Raw genomic sequence first — 13,516 nt, 5'->3', positions numbered from 1 at the left:
ATGGAAGAAAAGCTTTCTTTCATGCGGAATGCCGTGCCAACTGTCAGTCTAACGACATCTCCCTATACATGGTCCCAAGAATAATGAAGACTCTTTTAGTAAAGAGTTATTCTCTGGTTTTCTTTGTCTGTTCAGGATTTCCAATTATGTGATATCCCCAGGGGGATGGGGGTAACTGAAACACTGAAAGGGGAAAAAAATCCAAAGGACCCTAGAAGTCAAAGGTCTCTGATCTCCTTGGGGGTGTTAACACCGCTGTCAGATTTGTAAATAGAGAATTCAACTCCAAATCTGACTACGATACCCATGCTGTCTCTCACAACGAAACTTGTGGTATATAGCATGCACTCTTTTCCGGGATTCCGCTTCAATTAACTGCCGACTTAAGTTTACATCATATATTATGGTAAATGGATGGATGGAACTTTGTTTCTATAATTTACTTTTGCTTAGGAGCGAAAGGACGATATTTTGTTTGGTGATAGAGGCGAGAAGTCAAGGGTTTGATTGGTATATAAATGGGGAAACAAGCGAGAAGACGAGAAATAAAGGACAAGGAACAGTTCACACTTGAATAAAATAGCAAATATTCTGTTAAAAAAAGATATTATAGTCAGTATATTTGGGGAACGACCGAAAAACAAGATCCAAATCATCCACTACACCCGGAGTTGAAAGCGAGCCCTAAAAGTGGTTGCAAAAACAGACTGGTGATTCTTGAGAAAGATCTCTATATTCAAACTTGTAGGCTTGGTTGTTCTACTTTCCGATCTTGCCGAGTTCAACTACAACGGCATCGATAACCCCCTGTGGGGTAGGAGGATCGGTTGAACCGTTCTTATTCGGGCTGCCCGGCATAGTGAAGTTTAACAAGGGCTCCTTTTCGTGCAAAAGCAGAATCCGGTACTCTGGTGGCTGAGTACTTGTCTTCATGCTCTTCATGATATAGACGCCACGAAATGACGCCTTATTATCGCCGTGGGCCCGGGTCCAATTACCTTTGTCCCAAATGCAATTCAAATATTGCGGCTTTATATTAACCAAATAGTCCCTCACAGTACGATTAACCCCACTAACTTGATTGCTTCCCTTTCCAGCCATCTCGAAAGAAAACAATAATCTCTGTAAGATGTATATAGTGAATAACGAGTGCAGTCAAGGTAGATCAAGATGAAATCGAATGGTTTGAGTCCTTGCACTGAGATGGACCATCATGGTTTTTATACTGTAGCAAACAGCTATCTAAGAGACCGCTTAAACTATCTGACACAAAGAGATACCTATAGAATAAAGAGACCACACAAAGGGTTTGTATCTACAAACGTCATGTTCGAGCACTATTAAAGACACTACGAAGGGATTGAGGTTAAGGGGGCTGGGGGAAAGAGTTCTAAAACGACCCTTGAAACGAGACTGTCAATGAAAACCACTCACACTAAAGGACCGAAGAGGCCTTCATATTGGCTCTGAAAAAGTATCTATGAGATAAATTCAAGTTTCGTGTAGAATAGATCTTGGTGCGCACGTTGTTAATATCGAATCTATCTATGATCTAGGTTCAACGGAGCTAGAAGATACAGATCCCTTTGTTTATACCGAAAAGAACTAACACGTTTCGTTCAATTCTAAGAGTTGAAGTAATCCAAAGATAACTTCAACGCACGGCATTGTTCCAATTCATCCAAATCCCTCATCTTCGACGGCCACTGAAGCAGCCGAAGCTGACTTTCTTTGCCAAACGGCTCCCATATCCCAGCTAACTCAATTTCCCGAGTTGTATTATCATATCCTCTTGCCTTCAAAAAGGCCAAGTCAGGAGTAGGTTTTGCCGCCCTCGCAAAACTCGCCCAAGAATCTAGCACATACTGGCCAAAAGGTAGATCGAACTCATCGCGGAACGGCAAACCCTGACGACGGAAACTTCCAAATACGTAGAACAGCTCGCCAGAATGACATTTAAAGTACTCTTCTCTGGGGTCACCATTCGGGAACTCATCTGTGATGGGGGCGTTGCACACCGGGGCATTGGGTGACCAGCCAGGCATTTGGTATGAACGGTTGAACTCGTAGTAGTAGATATCGGGGAATATGTGTGTCCTTGAGCCTGTATGTGCAGTTGCTTCATCGATGCAGCGGAACCATCCATCTGTAGCTATGCGAGAGGAGGTGTTGAAGATATCGAGTGTAGAGTTGGCGGTTGATGGCATAGGGAAGAGTTTGCTTGGTGCAACTGAGTCAGGTAGGCCGGATTCATTGAGGAAGGACTTCAGAGTTTGCCTCGATGCAGGATAGCCAATCATGGCAGCACCATCGTCTCTCATAGTACCGATCATCAAAGGCACATTGGCGGTCGATGATGAGTTTGTTAAATCCAGTTCTGAGCTTCGGAGGTAGACACCATCAACAACCAGATACCGTGCGGAGTCGGCGAGATTTGCAATCGTCGATACAGGGAGTTGTCTCAAACATTCGACTGGAGAAGCAGCATCCGTGCAGTTTGTCTCGTTGAGAATAGAATTCCCCACAACGTCCATTGCCTGCGCGATGGTATAGTATTTCGAGTATGTTGTGCCATAAGCCAAGCCACCAAGATTGCTCTGCATAATTGCACCAGCGAATTTACCTCGTGCTGCAGGAGAAGCAAGTAATGCCCGTACTGAGGCTGCACCAGCCGATTGGCCGAAGATGGTTACCCTGTCCGGATCACCGCCGAAATCCTGAATGTTCCGACGAACCCATTCCAGCGCGGTAGTCTGGTCTGCCAATCCGTAGTTCCCGTTGGTTTCGCCATCATCTAGTGCGAGGAATCCCAATGTTCCCAGGCGGTAGTTTATCGTGACGACCACAACATCACCTCTCGAGGCTAGGTTGCCACCGTCGAATGTCGGGTCACTGCCAGTACCGCCGGTGAAAGCTCCACCATGAATCCAAAGCATCACAGGCTTGAGATGGCTTTTTTGAATTTTGGTACTTTTTGGAAGATAGGGAGTCCAAACATTGAGGAACAAGCAGTCTTCAGAACCAGTTGTGCCTTGTGTGCAGTCGGAGCCATAGTCAAGAGCAGAAGCTTTCTTTCCAGTCCCTTGATATACTTGGGAATAGTCCCATTGCCGGGGTTGTTGAGCATAGCGAATTCCCAGAAAGCGGAAACTGAATCTATCTCGGAATCTATGTTTTGTTAGGATAGATTGCGAGGTTCTGGGGAAATACTAGTTCCTACCCAGTGAGATATTCATCATTGGAGTGGACAGTCACCTGCCACTGAGCACTTGTGTTTTGGAATGTACTGTTAGAAAAGGGAGCACTTTGTGTACAAAGCACCGGCAGTTCTTCGTCCGCAGAGGCTTTATTGACCCGACCAGTTGTGTCGATGGTCGATATTTTGCGGTGGTCCAAGGTAGTCCAAAAACGTTGGTCGCGAGTGTATTTGCCTTGGAATACAAGGTAGTCCAAGTCACTTTGGATATCTCTATAACTAGAATTGGTCCCCCAGAGAGACTCTCCAAGCTTTTGGCAGCTATCAGTGGCTTCTTGCCATGATCTTGCATCGAGCACCAGGATTCCTGAGCCTGATAGAGGACTTTCGGTTTCTGTTTCAACAGTCAGTCTTTGATTCCAGATTCCAATTTCGGGGGATATGCAATATGCGTACCTATCAGATCATTATGAATGAGAATGGAAATATCAGAGTCCAAAGACTTAGAGCTCACTGCTGCGTTTGCGATGATTGCCAAACAGAGGAATGCAAAATAGTAGACCATTATGGTCAAATATGTGATGAACTCGAAAAATACCTCCAAACTACCGGAAAACACCCTGTTTTCCTATTTGTCTTTGCTTTTTTCCTCCCCCTAATTATCTAATTGTGTATTTAGGCACTTGAACGCCCGCGTCGGGGAAATAGCCTTATCAGAATAGGTGAAGATCCCCCATTTATCCGATTGTAAGAGTTTATTTAACCTCACTTCTTCAACATCGTGGTTTAGCAGGAGTTAAAGCTTTTTTTGCCTAAAATAACAGCAAAATAATGTGTGTACATAGTAGTGAAGGCATCTGCAATCCCCCGCAACGGCAGGGGTTTTCCCCACGAAGGTTCGAGCACATAAGCAACACATCAGTGTATAGGACAACATCCCACAAAGACCGTAGACAGCGCTCAAGTCGATGCTTCATATCTTTATACTACAGTCATGGCCGACTCAACGCGATCAACGGACAGTCGACCACCTCCACCCCCACCTCCTCCAGAGAATCCTCGCTCAAAAACATCACCCACAGTCCTAAAGATGCGAAGCGCATCTCCCAGCCACTTCTTTCAATCCCAAGTCCCCCGACCTCAAACCCAAGGCCCTCCTCCAACAGGACCATCCTCCTCCAACAGGACCATACTTCTTCTACGGCTCACTCCAAGATCAAAGTCTACTCATAGATCTGTTAGGCCTAAAACAGGCATCCCACCTGCGACCTGCGTACATTGAGGGCTACAAGTGTAAGTTTTGGGGCCCCTACCCGGCCTTACTATCTGGTGATCCCGGGGATACCGTCACAGGGGCCGTGTACGAGATACCGACAGTTGAGGACGCAAAGAAACTAGCGGCTTATGAGGGCCCTAACTACACAACTATTGCTTGCTCAATTCGGTATGCGGATGGCCAATCTCCCACACAGGCAGAAGGGTACGCGTTTCTCTTTGTGGGGAATATGCGTGATCTGAGTGAGGGGTCTTTCGATTTGAGGATTTGGTCGGAGAGGAGGGCATTGCGAAGAAAGAAATGAAGAGGGAGACGTGGGGTGGGCTCATACTTCGGAGTCCGAGACGGGAAGTTATAGAATGTACGATGCACATATACAGCGTAGAGCCAAAAAAAAAAAAAAATAGCCCTTTCCGCTTATCACTTTTAGTCTGAGTCAGATTGTGGACTAAATATTGTCTGACTACCTGTAAGCAACAAATTTCAGGGGAAGCATGACCAAAATATATAGTATCGCATGACCAAAATGTGGTTATCTGCAAAATCGAGTTGATTTCGAACAACGCGGGGTAAAATAGGATAAGCGCACCAGGAACCGACCAAGGCACAGGCAACCCGGGCGATCAACAGGAGAGCAAGTAAACCCCTCGGCGCACCACTGAGGGGTTAGAATTGTATAGAATGGTAGAATGGCATAGAAGGTGACATGCAGGGCTAGCTCGTCATCCGCATCTACTTCCCGCACAATGGGAGGGGGGAAAGGGAATTGATGACCGAATTGAGCAAGCCCACAATTTCCAACACACAGACCCTAATAAACCCACAAGTCAACAGGTGTACAAGTGTACAAGAGTACAGGTGGCTTGTATGTCGTACATGGACCTCGCACTAGGTGCATTCCTCGGATGTATTCGTACGGGGCAACGGGGGGCTTGGACTTCTCGGGCAGGTGTCAACTATGCAGCATTACATTCCAAGAAGATAAGGCGAATGTGGACAGCATCTTCGGGATTGTAAGGGTGGGTTCAATGTTGTAGTTTAGGGATGAATTACGTATACTGCTTGGGATGCATATACAACGCAGAGTACGGAGTATACAACGCACAGTATATGCAGAAGTATAGATGATAGAATAAAATAGCAAATGCCCAATTCCAAGAAATGTCACTGGTACAAGTGACGTCAAGGGCCCAGAGCCCAGATTATAGTGGGACCCGAGGGAAAGTGGATGTACCGAGTACATTGCATGCTTACATGCTTACCCTATTGCTTTATGTTGGACTTACTACCGACATAGTTACACAATGGAGGGGCAATTCTTGATCGGAAACAGACATCGAAATAAGAATGACATGTACATTATGAATGAGTGTCCATGGGTACAAGAGATGGAAGTTTCTCTTAAAATGGTCCACGTGCCCCGAACGATGGTTATCAGCCGATGATAGGAGAAAATAGGGTTACGCCCTGGAGCGCTGCAAGCGTTCATTAAAGGCGCACGAGCACTGGGGATCACCATGACTGGCCGATAACAACTTGGCATGAGGGGTTTTTGATTTCACTATTACTCAGGATATCTTTGGACCAGTGGGGGGAGGGGTTACAACTGGATTTCCTTGATCGACTCAGGGATATTTACGGAGTGTGAGCATGAAAGAAGAGGAAGATGAGTTATGTAGTTAGAAAGGGTCAGATAATGTAGAATGTATAACTTTATATATGTATTCATGTGAATATATTAAAAACTAAAAAAGAATCCAGAGTAATAGAGGGTAATAATGTCGTAGTTTAATAGTAAACAGTTCTCATAGTATAGAGAAAGCCGGAAGCACCCGGTGTGTCCTACGAGGCGCCAATCAATTCACCCACGCGCTTTCCTAATTCCCATACTTGGGCCTTCCTAGTAAGAGTACAAAGGTCTAAGTCACTTCCAGGGAGTCACACTTATCTTTCTCCCTCTTCCTCTTCACCCCAATACTCGACACTCTTCGACCTCTTCCCCTTGGAATCTGCTCTTATCGCGACTATCTATCTCCCCTTGCCGCGTCGCATCCCCCCTACGTGGATCCCCAAGCCCTAAACAAAGTTGGCCCTTCGCTACACGGAGTGTCTCTTTGTCCACTGTGTGTGAAAGGTGAGTTCCTTTGTTCTAAACCCTGACTTTCTTTCACTCTGAAACTATTCTGTTGCCACCCGATCATTCCGTGGTACCTTCCTTTGTCGCGTATTAGACGGTCTTCTGACTCATATACCCCGGCTTGCGCGTTCTAGGTTCTTCCCCTTTCACAAATCCATCTATCCATCATGGCTTTCCAGACAAACTCCAGCATTGCAATGGCTCTTGCTGGCAAGACTGCTTCGGTTGATATCCCTCAGCGCCGTTCCGGTCTGAGTGGCGGCCGTGTGCCTGGGATGCTGCCCACGCCACCCAACTCTATTTCCCCGACCCTTCCTCCTCAGACCTACAAGCACCGAGCGACACTGTCGCCAGGATCGCCGCTATCGACTGTTCCCCAGTTGGACTCCGATATCGACCTCGAGGATGCGGAAAACGCCAACGGTCATCACGTCTCCCTGCCTGTCGATGACCTCGACAGTACCGGCGCGATCACCCCTGCCATGCTCTCCAAATATCATCTCCCGGAGATCTTGCTGGAGCAGGGCCCCTTGGCCATCCGCCACGTTATGGGTCATTTGACAACCTCGGTTCCTGGCTTTTCGCATATTCCCCCAGCCAAGGCGCGCAGACTGGTTGTCGCCGCGTTGGAGGGTCGAGGAAATGGAGGAGAGGCGGGTGGTGTCCAAGGCGATGTGGTGTTCGAGAAGATTGGCTGGGGCCGCTGGGACGCGCGACGTCGTGGTGAACCTGCTCACGATCGTGATTTGAATGCTTCATCGTCGCCTCCCTCGAGTGTCGCAGGTTCGTTCCAGCAGCGTGGCCTACAGATCCAGGGCCAGTCGGGTTGGCAGGGTGGCAACCGTCATCCATACCGGATGAGCTTTGCCGAATCTACGGCGTTCTCGTACACTGACGATTACGGCATGCACGGCGACCTCGACATGCTGGAACATGAGGCCGACAAAATGTCTCTCGATGGCGATGACGGCGAGTACTGTTCTTCCTCGGAGGCACCCGATGAGATGCAAGAAAACGAGTGGGTTGAAGGCGATGACACCGATGAGGAGGACTGGGCACAAATTGGCGCCGACGCTTTGCGCGCGCGTTCGATGAACAACAACGGCAGTTTCATCAACGGCCACGTCGCTGCGCGCGCAAAGCCTCAGCCATCTGGGATTTTCCCCGCCACCTGTCCATCTGTGGCTAAGTTGCCACCCCGCACCTTCGACATCCAGGAACGCGCCGCTGTGGAGGCGCTCCTCCGCCTGGGCTCCATGTAAAGCCCCACCCTCATCATGATCGGCGTTTATTTATTTCTACTCTTTGCGGGATACACTATTTTTCTTCTTATTCAAGGCCGTCGAAGCTGGTCTGGACCGCTTTTGGCGTGCCATGGCTTTTCGGCAATTCCAAAAAAAAAAAAATCCAAAGCCAGGAAATTTGGGTAGTTTGCAGTGCAACTACCTCGATATGGGCGTTGGGTTGGACCTTTGTGGTATTGGGTTTCCAAGATGGCGTTCAAGTCTTCACTTTTCTGTTATGCCTGACACGAAACAACTTGTCATGACGATTCAGGGTAGCAGCCCCGTCGCTGCTACCACTATGACAACTCCAAATACCCCTTTTCTTCTCCGCTCTCTTTATTTTTTTCCGTGGGTTTGCTTACAGTACAACTGTCTGCCACCTACTCATTCCGGCGTTTATCTTTGCATTAGTCGAGTCAGCTACCACTGCTACAAGACTTGTGTTCTTTTCTCTTTTTCTCTTTCATACTACGGACTTTTCTAATACTCTACTTTGTCTCTTTTTTTTTTATGGGTTTTCAACTTCAACAACTCCCAACCATCCTTGGAAGATCTCAGCCATCTGGTGTGAGGTTCTGGTCGTCTTTATTGATTGCACTGGCCCTTCCGACTTGTATGGAATCTCAGTCATCTTCACTGATCCAACTGAGAAGTGGTCTTCTCCCTTTCTCTCTTTCTCTGTGTCTATTTGTCTATTTGTCTCTGTTCTTTTTTTGCGCTCTACGCATAGTCTGTTGTACATTGCAGGTTCATCATCCTTGCATTGCCATGGAGGTTTTGGCTTCAGTTTTCGAGGCTGAATACTTAACGTTTTTCGGCCGGGGATGGGATGAAGATACATAGTCCCTTAGTTTTAGAAACTTAACGCGTTGCAAATGCTGCGTGGTTCAGTTGTCATCTTCTTCTTTTTGCTTGTAACCTAAGTGTCCTAGTATAGAACTCTATACTCATCCGAAGAATCCATACAGCCCTATACTGGGGTGCTGAATGTTCTTACATTTGAGTGCATCTATCAGAGCTTCGCCAGGAAGCTTTCACGTAGTCATAATTACTTTATAGTCCAAAGCCACCACTTATCTTCAAGATGCAAGTCCAACCAAAGCATTGGTATTGAAAATATCGTTCAAACCGAACTCCAAATAAAGTACAAACCCCAAAGTCCGTGACCTAATTCAATACTCCCGAGGTCCCATCATACCCCAAATATCCTATCAGATACAAAAAGAAAAGTCCAACACACCGCATGCAAACCCATAATAAAACAAAATCCAACCTTCCTAACCCCCCCAATAAACCCAACCTCACCCCAACCTCCTAATCATGAACATCATTAATCTTCTTCCAAACCCCCTTCTCAACCTCCGCCAACTTATTCCCAGACCACTTCATCCATCCCTTCGCCGCACCAATAAACCCCTCCTCCTCCTCTTCGGGGAAAATATTATCCGCCCCACCACCAGACCCAGTACCAGCACCGGCACCGTAATGCAGCGGCAGAGTCTGCGTCTGCGGACGAGCGTATGATCCCGCCTGCGTCTGGTACACAGACGAATAAGGCGAGGAGGTCGAGTTCGGTGTTGCAGTCTGCGCACCCAGGGCCGGGGCGTTGTATGAGTAGGATTGTGTGTAGCTTTGGGTTGGCTGCGCTGCTTGTGGTGGTGGTTGGGAGATGGTCTCGCCGGTTTTTGGGGGTGGAGGGATTGGAGAAGAGGATTGAGTTGCTCCTGCTCCTACTCCTCCTGTATATGCTGTTGATGGTGATGGGGTGGCGCCCGGTTGGGGTGCGGGTGGGGTCTGGGTTGTGGATGTTGCTGTCTCGGGGAGGGAGGTTGTTGGTGGTGGTGGTGGTGATGCTTCAGGTGCGGCTGTTGCTGTTGGGGTTGGTTGCACTGCTGTGGCGCCTGGCTGGGGTGGTGCTGGTTCTGAGGAGCTGGGCTCGGCGATTGCGTTGATTGGAGGGTTGGAGGGAGCTGTTGCTGTTGCTGTTGCTGTTGTTGTTGCGGGTACTGGTTGAGGTTGTGAGGGTGCGCTTGCTAGTGACTCGATTGAGGTGGCGGGTTCGGGCTGTGAGGTTGTTGCGTGGGTCCCTTCTTCCTCCTGCTTGGAGTTGACAGGCGCTGAGTTGTAAGTTTGGATTCCTGTTGGAGTAGACATTCTGGATGTTGATAAACTGATATGGGGTAAGTGGGAGGCTTAAGTGTCAAGGGAGATGAAGCGGCTTTTGTAGCTTCAAGGAGCTTAGACGTCATGGCTATTGCCGCTGTGGATCCTTTCCGCTTTAGGATGCCTTTTCTTTTCTTTTTCTTTTTTGGCGGTTGCCTGTGCTTCAGTGAAGTTGGTTCGAAATATTGACTGAAAAGATATTGGATTTAAATGGTTGACCATTTGCTTGCCACTGCTTCAAGCTGAAAGCAAACAACATATAGCCCCGACATTTGAATATCAAATAAAGAACGGAGAGCATTCTTAGCCCCTTCGGATTTATAAGATTGTTTACTTTTACTATGTTTACAAAGATCAAGTTGAAAAAACGAAAAAGAGTTTGCAGGCAGTAAAGTACATTGGGTACAAAAAGGGAAGAATCAACCATTCTATGCTTCAAGATCCTTCAGACCCATTTCTTGACGCATCTATCTTTTGACCATCCCACATCCTCGAATTCCACGCCCAGTGGTTACACCGGGGGGAGGTATGCGTCCCCTATTCCAGTATAACTACAGTGGCAAGAGACTCACATTTTCAGTGAATCGCTTAGAACTTCTTGCCGAGGAGGAGGAGCTGGGCCTTGTCGTAGATAGACAGGACACCAGCACCGGCAACACCACGGAGGATGTTAGCACCGGCACCCTTGAAGAGAGACTTGACACCCTCCTTGGCGACGATCTGGCGGGCAGCATCCATGGAGCTGGAGTACTTGACGGCCTCACCGGAGGTCATCATCATGCGGCGGCGAACGGTGTCAAGAGGGTAAGAGGCAACACCGGCACCGGTGGTGACGGTCCAGCCGAGCAGGAAGGAGGCGAGGAAAGAGCCCTCAAGAGGACCAACGAGGAGAACGGGCTTGATGGAATCGTACATTCCGAAGTAGAGACCACGGTAGACGACAATTCCGAGAACGGAGGGACCGAAGCCACGGTAGAGACCGGCAATACCGTCGGTGGCGAGGGTCTTGCGGTAGACATCGACGAGACCGTTGAACTGGCGCTCACCGGAGCCCTTGGAGGACTTGGCATCGTTGGCCAGACGGGTACGGGCGTAGTCCAGGGAGTAGACGAAGAGGAGGGAAGTGGCACCAGCGGCCTAAATGTTGTGTTAGCTGTGGTCCAAGGCTGAGAGTATTTTCAGATACATACACCACCGGAGGCAAGGTTACCCATCATCCACTTGCCGTATCCATCACGGTCCTTCTTGTAGGCGAACATGGACTTGTAGGTGTCACGGAAAGCGAAGTTAAGAGCCTGGGTAGGGAAGTAACGGATGACGTTGGCGGTGTTACCACGCCACAAGGAGACGACACCCTCAGCGGCGGCGGTACGCTTGAAGCAGTCGCCGATACCGTTGTACTTGCGGTCGAGACGACCCTGCTTGAGCATCTCATCCTATTGATCGAGTCTGGTTAGATGCTGAATTGGTGAAAATATTGACGAGCCGACTGGCACGGGCCAAGGGAGAAAATTTTTCACAGGCTGTGATCGATGCGAAAACACAGCTCGTGTCAAACGTTTCATCTCACACTCAATTGTAAATCACAATCAAGCGTAATCTTCTGCCTTCGGCCCATTCCAATCGGTGCTGGACGGGTGATAACCAACCTGGTTCTGGATCAGGAGCTTGATACGCTCAATGGGGGCAGCGGCGGTCTTAGAGACAGCGGCGGAGACACCACCCACTAATAGACAGTTAGTATTGATATTGGAGACGTTGTTGAAGTTTGCAATTGCTAATAATTGCAAGCATCAAGCGTGACACGTACTCAGGAAGTCGACAACGAAGCCCTGTGAAAAGTTTGTTAGTATTGTTGCTCAGTTCAATTCACATTGAGGTAGCGATGAGCGACGCTTGAAATCGCGCTTTGAAGCAAGTTCGATGATAATTTGATGCTTGACATCTCATCGCTTTGAATCTTCACGCGACATCGAGGCCAGCTCTCACAAGCTCGTAGGGAGACACTTACGGGCATGCCGAAGACGGACTTGTCGGCCTGGTTAACATCACCGGAACCCATTTTGAAGATAGTGCAAAAGAAACGGGATGCAAAAAAAAAGAGAGGAGATGGAAAGAGTGTCAAGAAGAAAGAGACACCAGGGATAATGAGGAAGAAAAAGGAAGAGAGAAGGCGGGAAGGGGGGCCAGAAAAAAAATACTCGACCGCCGGGCGCTAAGACCCAATCAGGAAGCCCAGGGGGTTATATTACTGTAAGTTACTGTTATTATGTTGTATTGGTTTGCCTCTTGCCGATATCTCCCGATCCACTGAAAATTCTGCAATCTGGCCAGCTGGTCTTGATATTGGGCCTGGACAAGTGCTATGGGCGTATGGGGGTCTTTTTGGAACTGTTAAAGGGACCACTCTGTTCCTATCTACAATACAACACTTGATGATTTCACTTTTGTTTTCTTTGAAAGTCAATCAATATCCAATATTTTCACTTTGATCATCGACATCCTGTAGTCCCGAGCAACGGCCCAAGCGCCGGTGCATATTACCGTAGGGGTACGGTGTATATTTCCCTGTCCAATGCCGGGCCTCCACTCCCCGGGGCAACCTCCTTTTTGCTGGCCGGGTATCCGATGGCGAACCGGGCATGAAAATTATATCTCGGACTTGCCACCGACGTCGCGATTCCCTTCTAGCCTTGCATTCTGGGGTTGAATGATTTCGAACGTGTCGCGCTTGATTAGTTGCTCAAACTTGATCTCAAAGGACCCGATGTTCCTATGTAATTTGTATGTATGTGTACGAAGTCGCCTTTGTTTGCCTCGGGCGAGTGGATTCTCCCCAGGTCTCCTCGGCCCCCTACACTAAGCATCTTATTTCTTATTTTCAATCCTTAGTCGTGGGATTATCTAGGACATTGTTGTATAAACAACTCAATTGAGCAGATGTGACAAATATGATCCCTCCCAATTGCGGTAATAAGACTGCGATATGTGAGGGATACCTGAACTTGATATGAGACAATTTTTTTTCCTTGCTACTATTTCCGTGTCGCGGGTACAAACTTTAAGGTGATAGATCGCCGCATGGACGATGTACCTGGGTACTTCACATGTTAATGCCAGGTACCCAATAGTACAACACTTGGCTCCACTTTCCTCGGTCTTCAAGGAAATTATCTGTGTGGTATACGGAGTACACCGTACCTTCAATTCATTTAACTGCCCAGCTCATAATAGCAATATTTGGAGCTTCCTATAGCTTGGAATCAAAACATCCCGAGGTTGGCCCCAGCAACCGCTAGCGCCTGAGTGGGCCCGCATCGCATGGGAGCTTTCCGCTTTGGGAGCTACGGAGTCCTACAGGTATGTATAGGAGCCTGAAAGCAAACAAAGCAGGAAAGTCATTCTCAATCGAATTTAAAATATCTCTATGAGGCTGTAAATCTAACTACTAGATGGTA

General features: G+C 48.0%; 6 protein-coding genes across 6 annotated transcripts; 2 read left to right on the top strand and 4 right to left on the bottom strand.

Annotated features, from left to right (window-relative positions):
- Positions 1–759: 759 nt before the first annotated feature.
- On the bottom strand, positions 760–942 carry N7455_002392 (uncharacterized protein; the record flags this gene model as incomplete). Its single annotated transcript, XM_065604271.1, has 1 exon — positions 760–942. One exon carries the CDS (start codon positions 940–942, stop codon positions 760–762), a length of 183 nt encoding a protein of 60 aa, XP_065462762.1.
- Positions 943–1,625: 683 nt separating this feature from the next.
- On the bottom strand, positions 1,626–3,761 carry N7455_002391 (putative carboxylesterase; the record flags this gene model as incomplete). Its single annotated transcript, XM_040962133.2, has 3 exons — positions 1,626–3,168; positions 3,221–3,590; positions 3,653–3,761. 3 exons carry the CDS (start codon positions 3,759–3,761, stop codon positions 1,626–1,628), a joined length of 2,022 nt encoding a protein of 673 aa, XP_040807425.2.
- A 429-nt stretch (positions 3,762–4,190) lies between these two features.
- N7455_002390 (gamma-glutamylcyclotransferase family protein) lies at positions 4,191–4,776 on the top strand (the record flags this gene model as incomplete). The annotated part of the gene is made up of 2 exons (XM_065604270.1): positions 4,191–4,277; positions 4,327–4,776. The coding sequence occupies 2 exons, from the start codon at positions 4,191–4,193 to the stop codon at positions 4,774–4,776; spliced, it is 537 nt and encodes a 178-aa protein (XP_065462761.1).
- Positions 4,777–6,776: 2,000 nt separating this feature from the next.
- Positions 6,777–7,871, top strand: N7455_002389 (uncharacterized protein; the record flags this gene model as incomplete). The annotated part of the gene is made up of 1 exon (XM_040962121.2): positions 6,777–7,871. One exon carries the CDS (start codon positions 6,777–6,779, stop codon positions 7,869–7,871), a length of 1,095 nt encoding a protein of 364 aa, XP_040807433.1.
- A 1,338-nt stretch (positions 7,872–9,209) lies between these two features.
- On the bottom strand, positions 9,210–10,049 carry N7455_002388 (uncharacterized protein; the record flags this gene model as incomplete). The annotated part of the gene is made up of 1 exon (XM_040962116.2): positions 9,210–10,049. One exon carries the CDS (start codon positions 10,047–10,049, stop codon positions 9,210–9,212), a length of 840 nt encoding a protein of 279 aa, XP_040807448.2.
- Positions 10,050–10,646: 597 nt separating this feature from the next.
- Positions 10,647–12,120, bottom strand: N7455_002387 (putative mitochondrial ADP,ATP carrier protein (Ant); the record flags this gene model as incomplete). Its single annotated transcript, XM_040962128.2, has 5 exons — positions 10,647–11,195; positions 11,249–11,494; positions 11,708–11,784; positions 11,869–11,890; positions 12,070–12,120. 5 exons carry the CDS (start codon positions 12,118–12,120, stop codon positions 10,647–10,649), a joined length of 945 nt encoding a protein of 314 aa, XP_040807424.1.
- Positions 12,121–13,516: the final 1,396 nt, after the last annotated feature.

Source organism: Penicillium solitum (genome assembly GCF_028829755.1).
Source record: "Penicillium solitum strain IBT 25940 chromosome Unknown utg000001l_segment0_segment0, whole genome shotgun sequence".
Classification (NCBI taxonomy): Eukaryota; Fungi; Ascomycota; class Eurotiomycetes; order Eurotiales; family Aspergillaceae; genus Penicillium; species Penicillium solitum.
The sequence above is the reverse complement of the archived record's forward strand: the minus strand, read 5'-3'. Positions and strand labels throughout refer to the sequence as shown.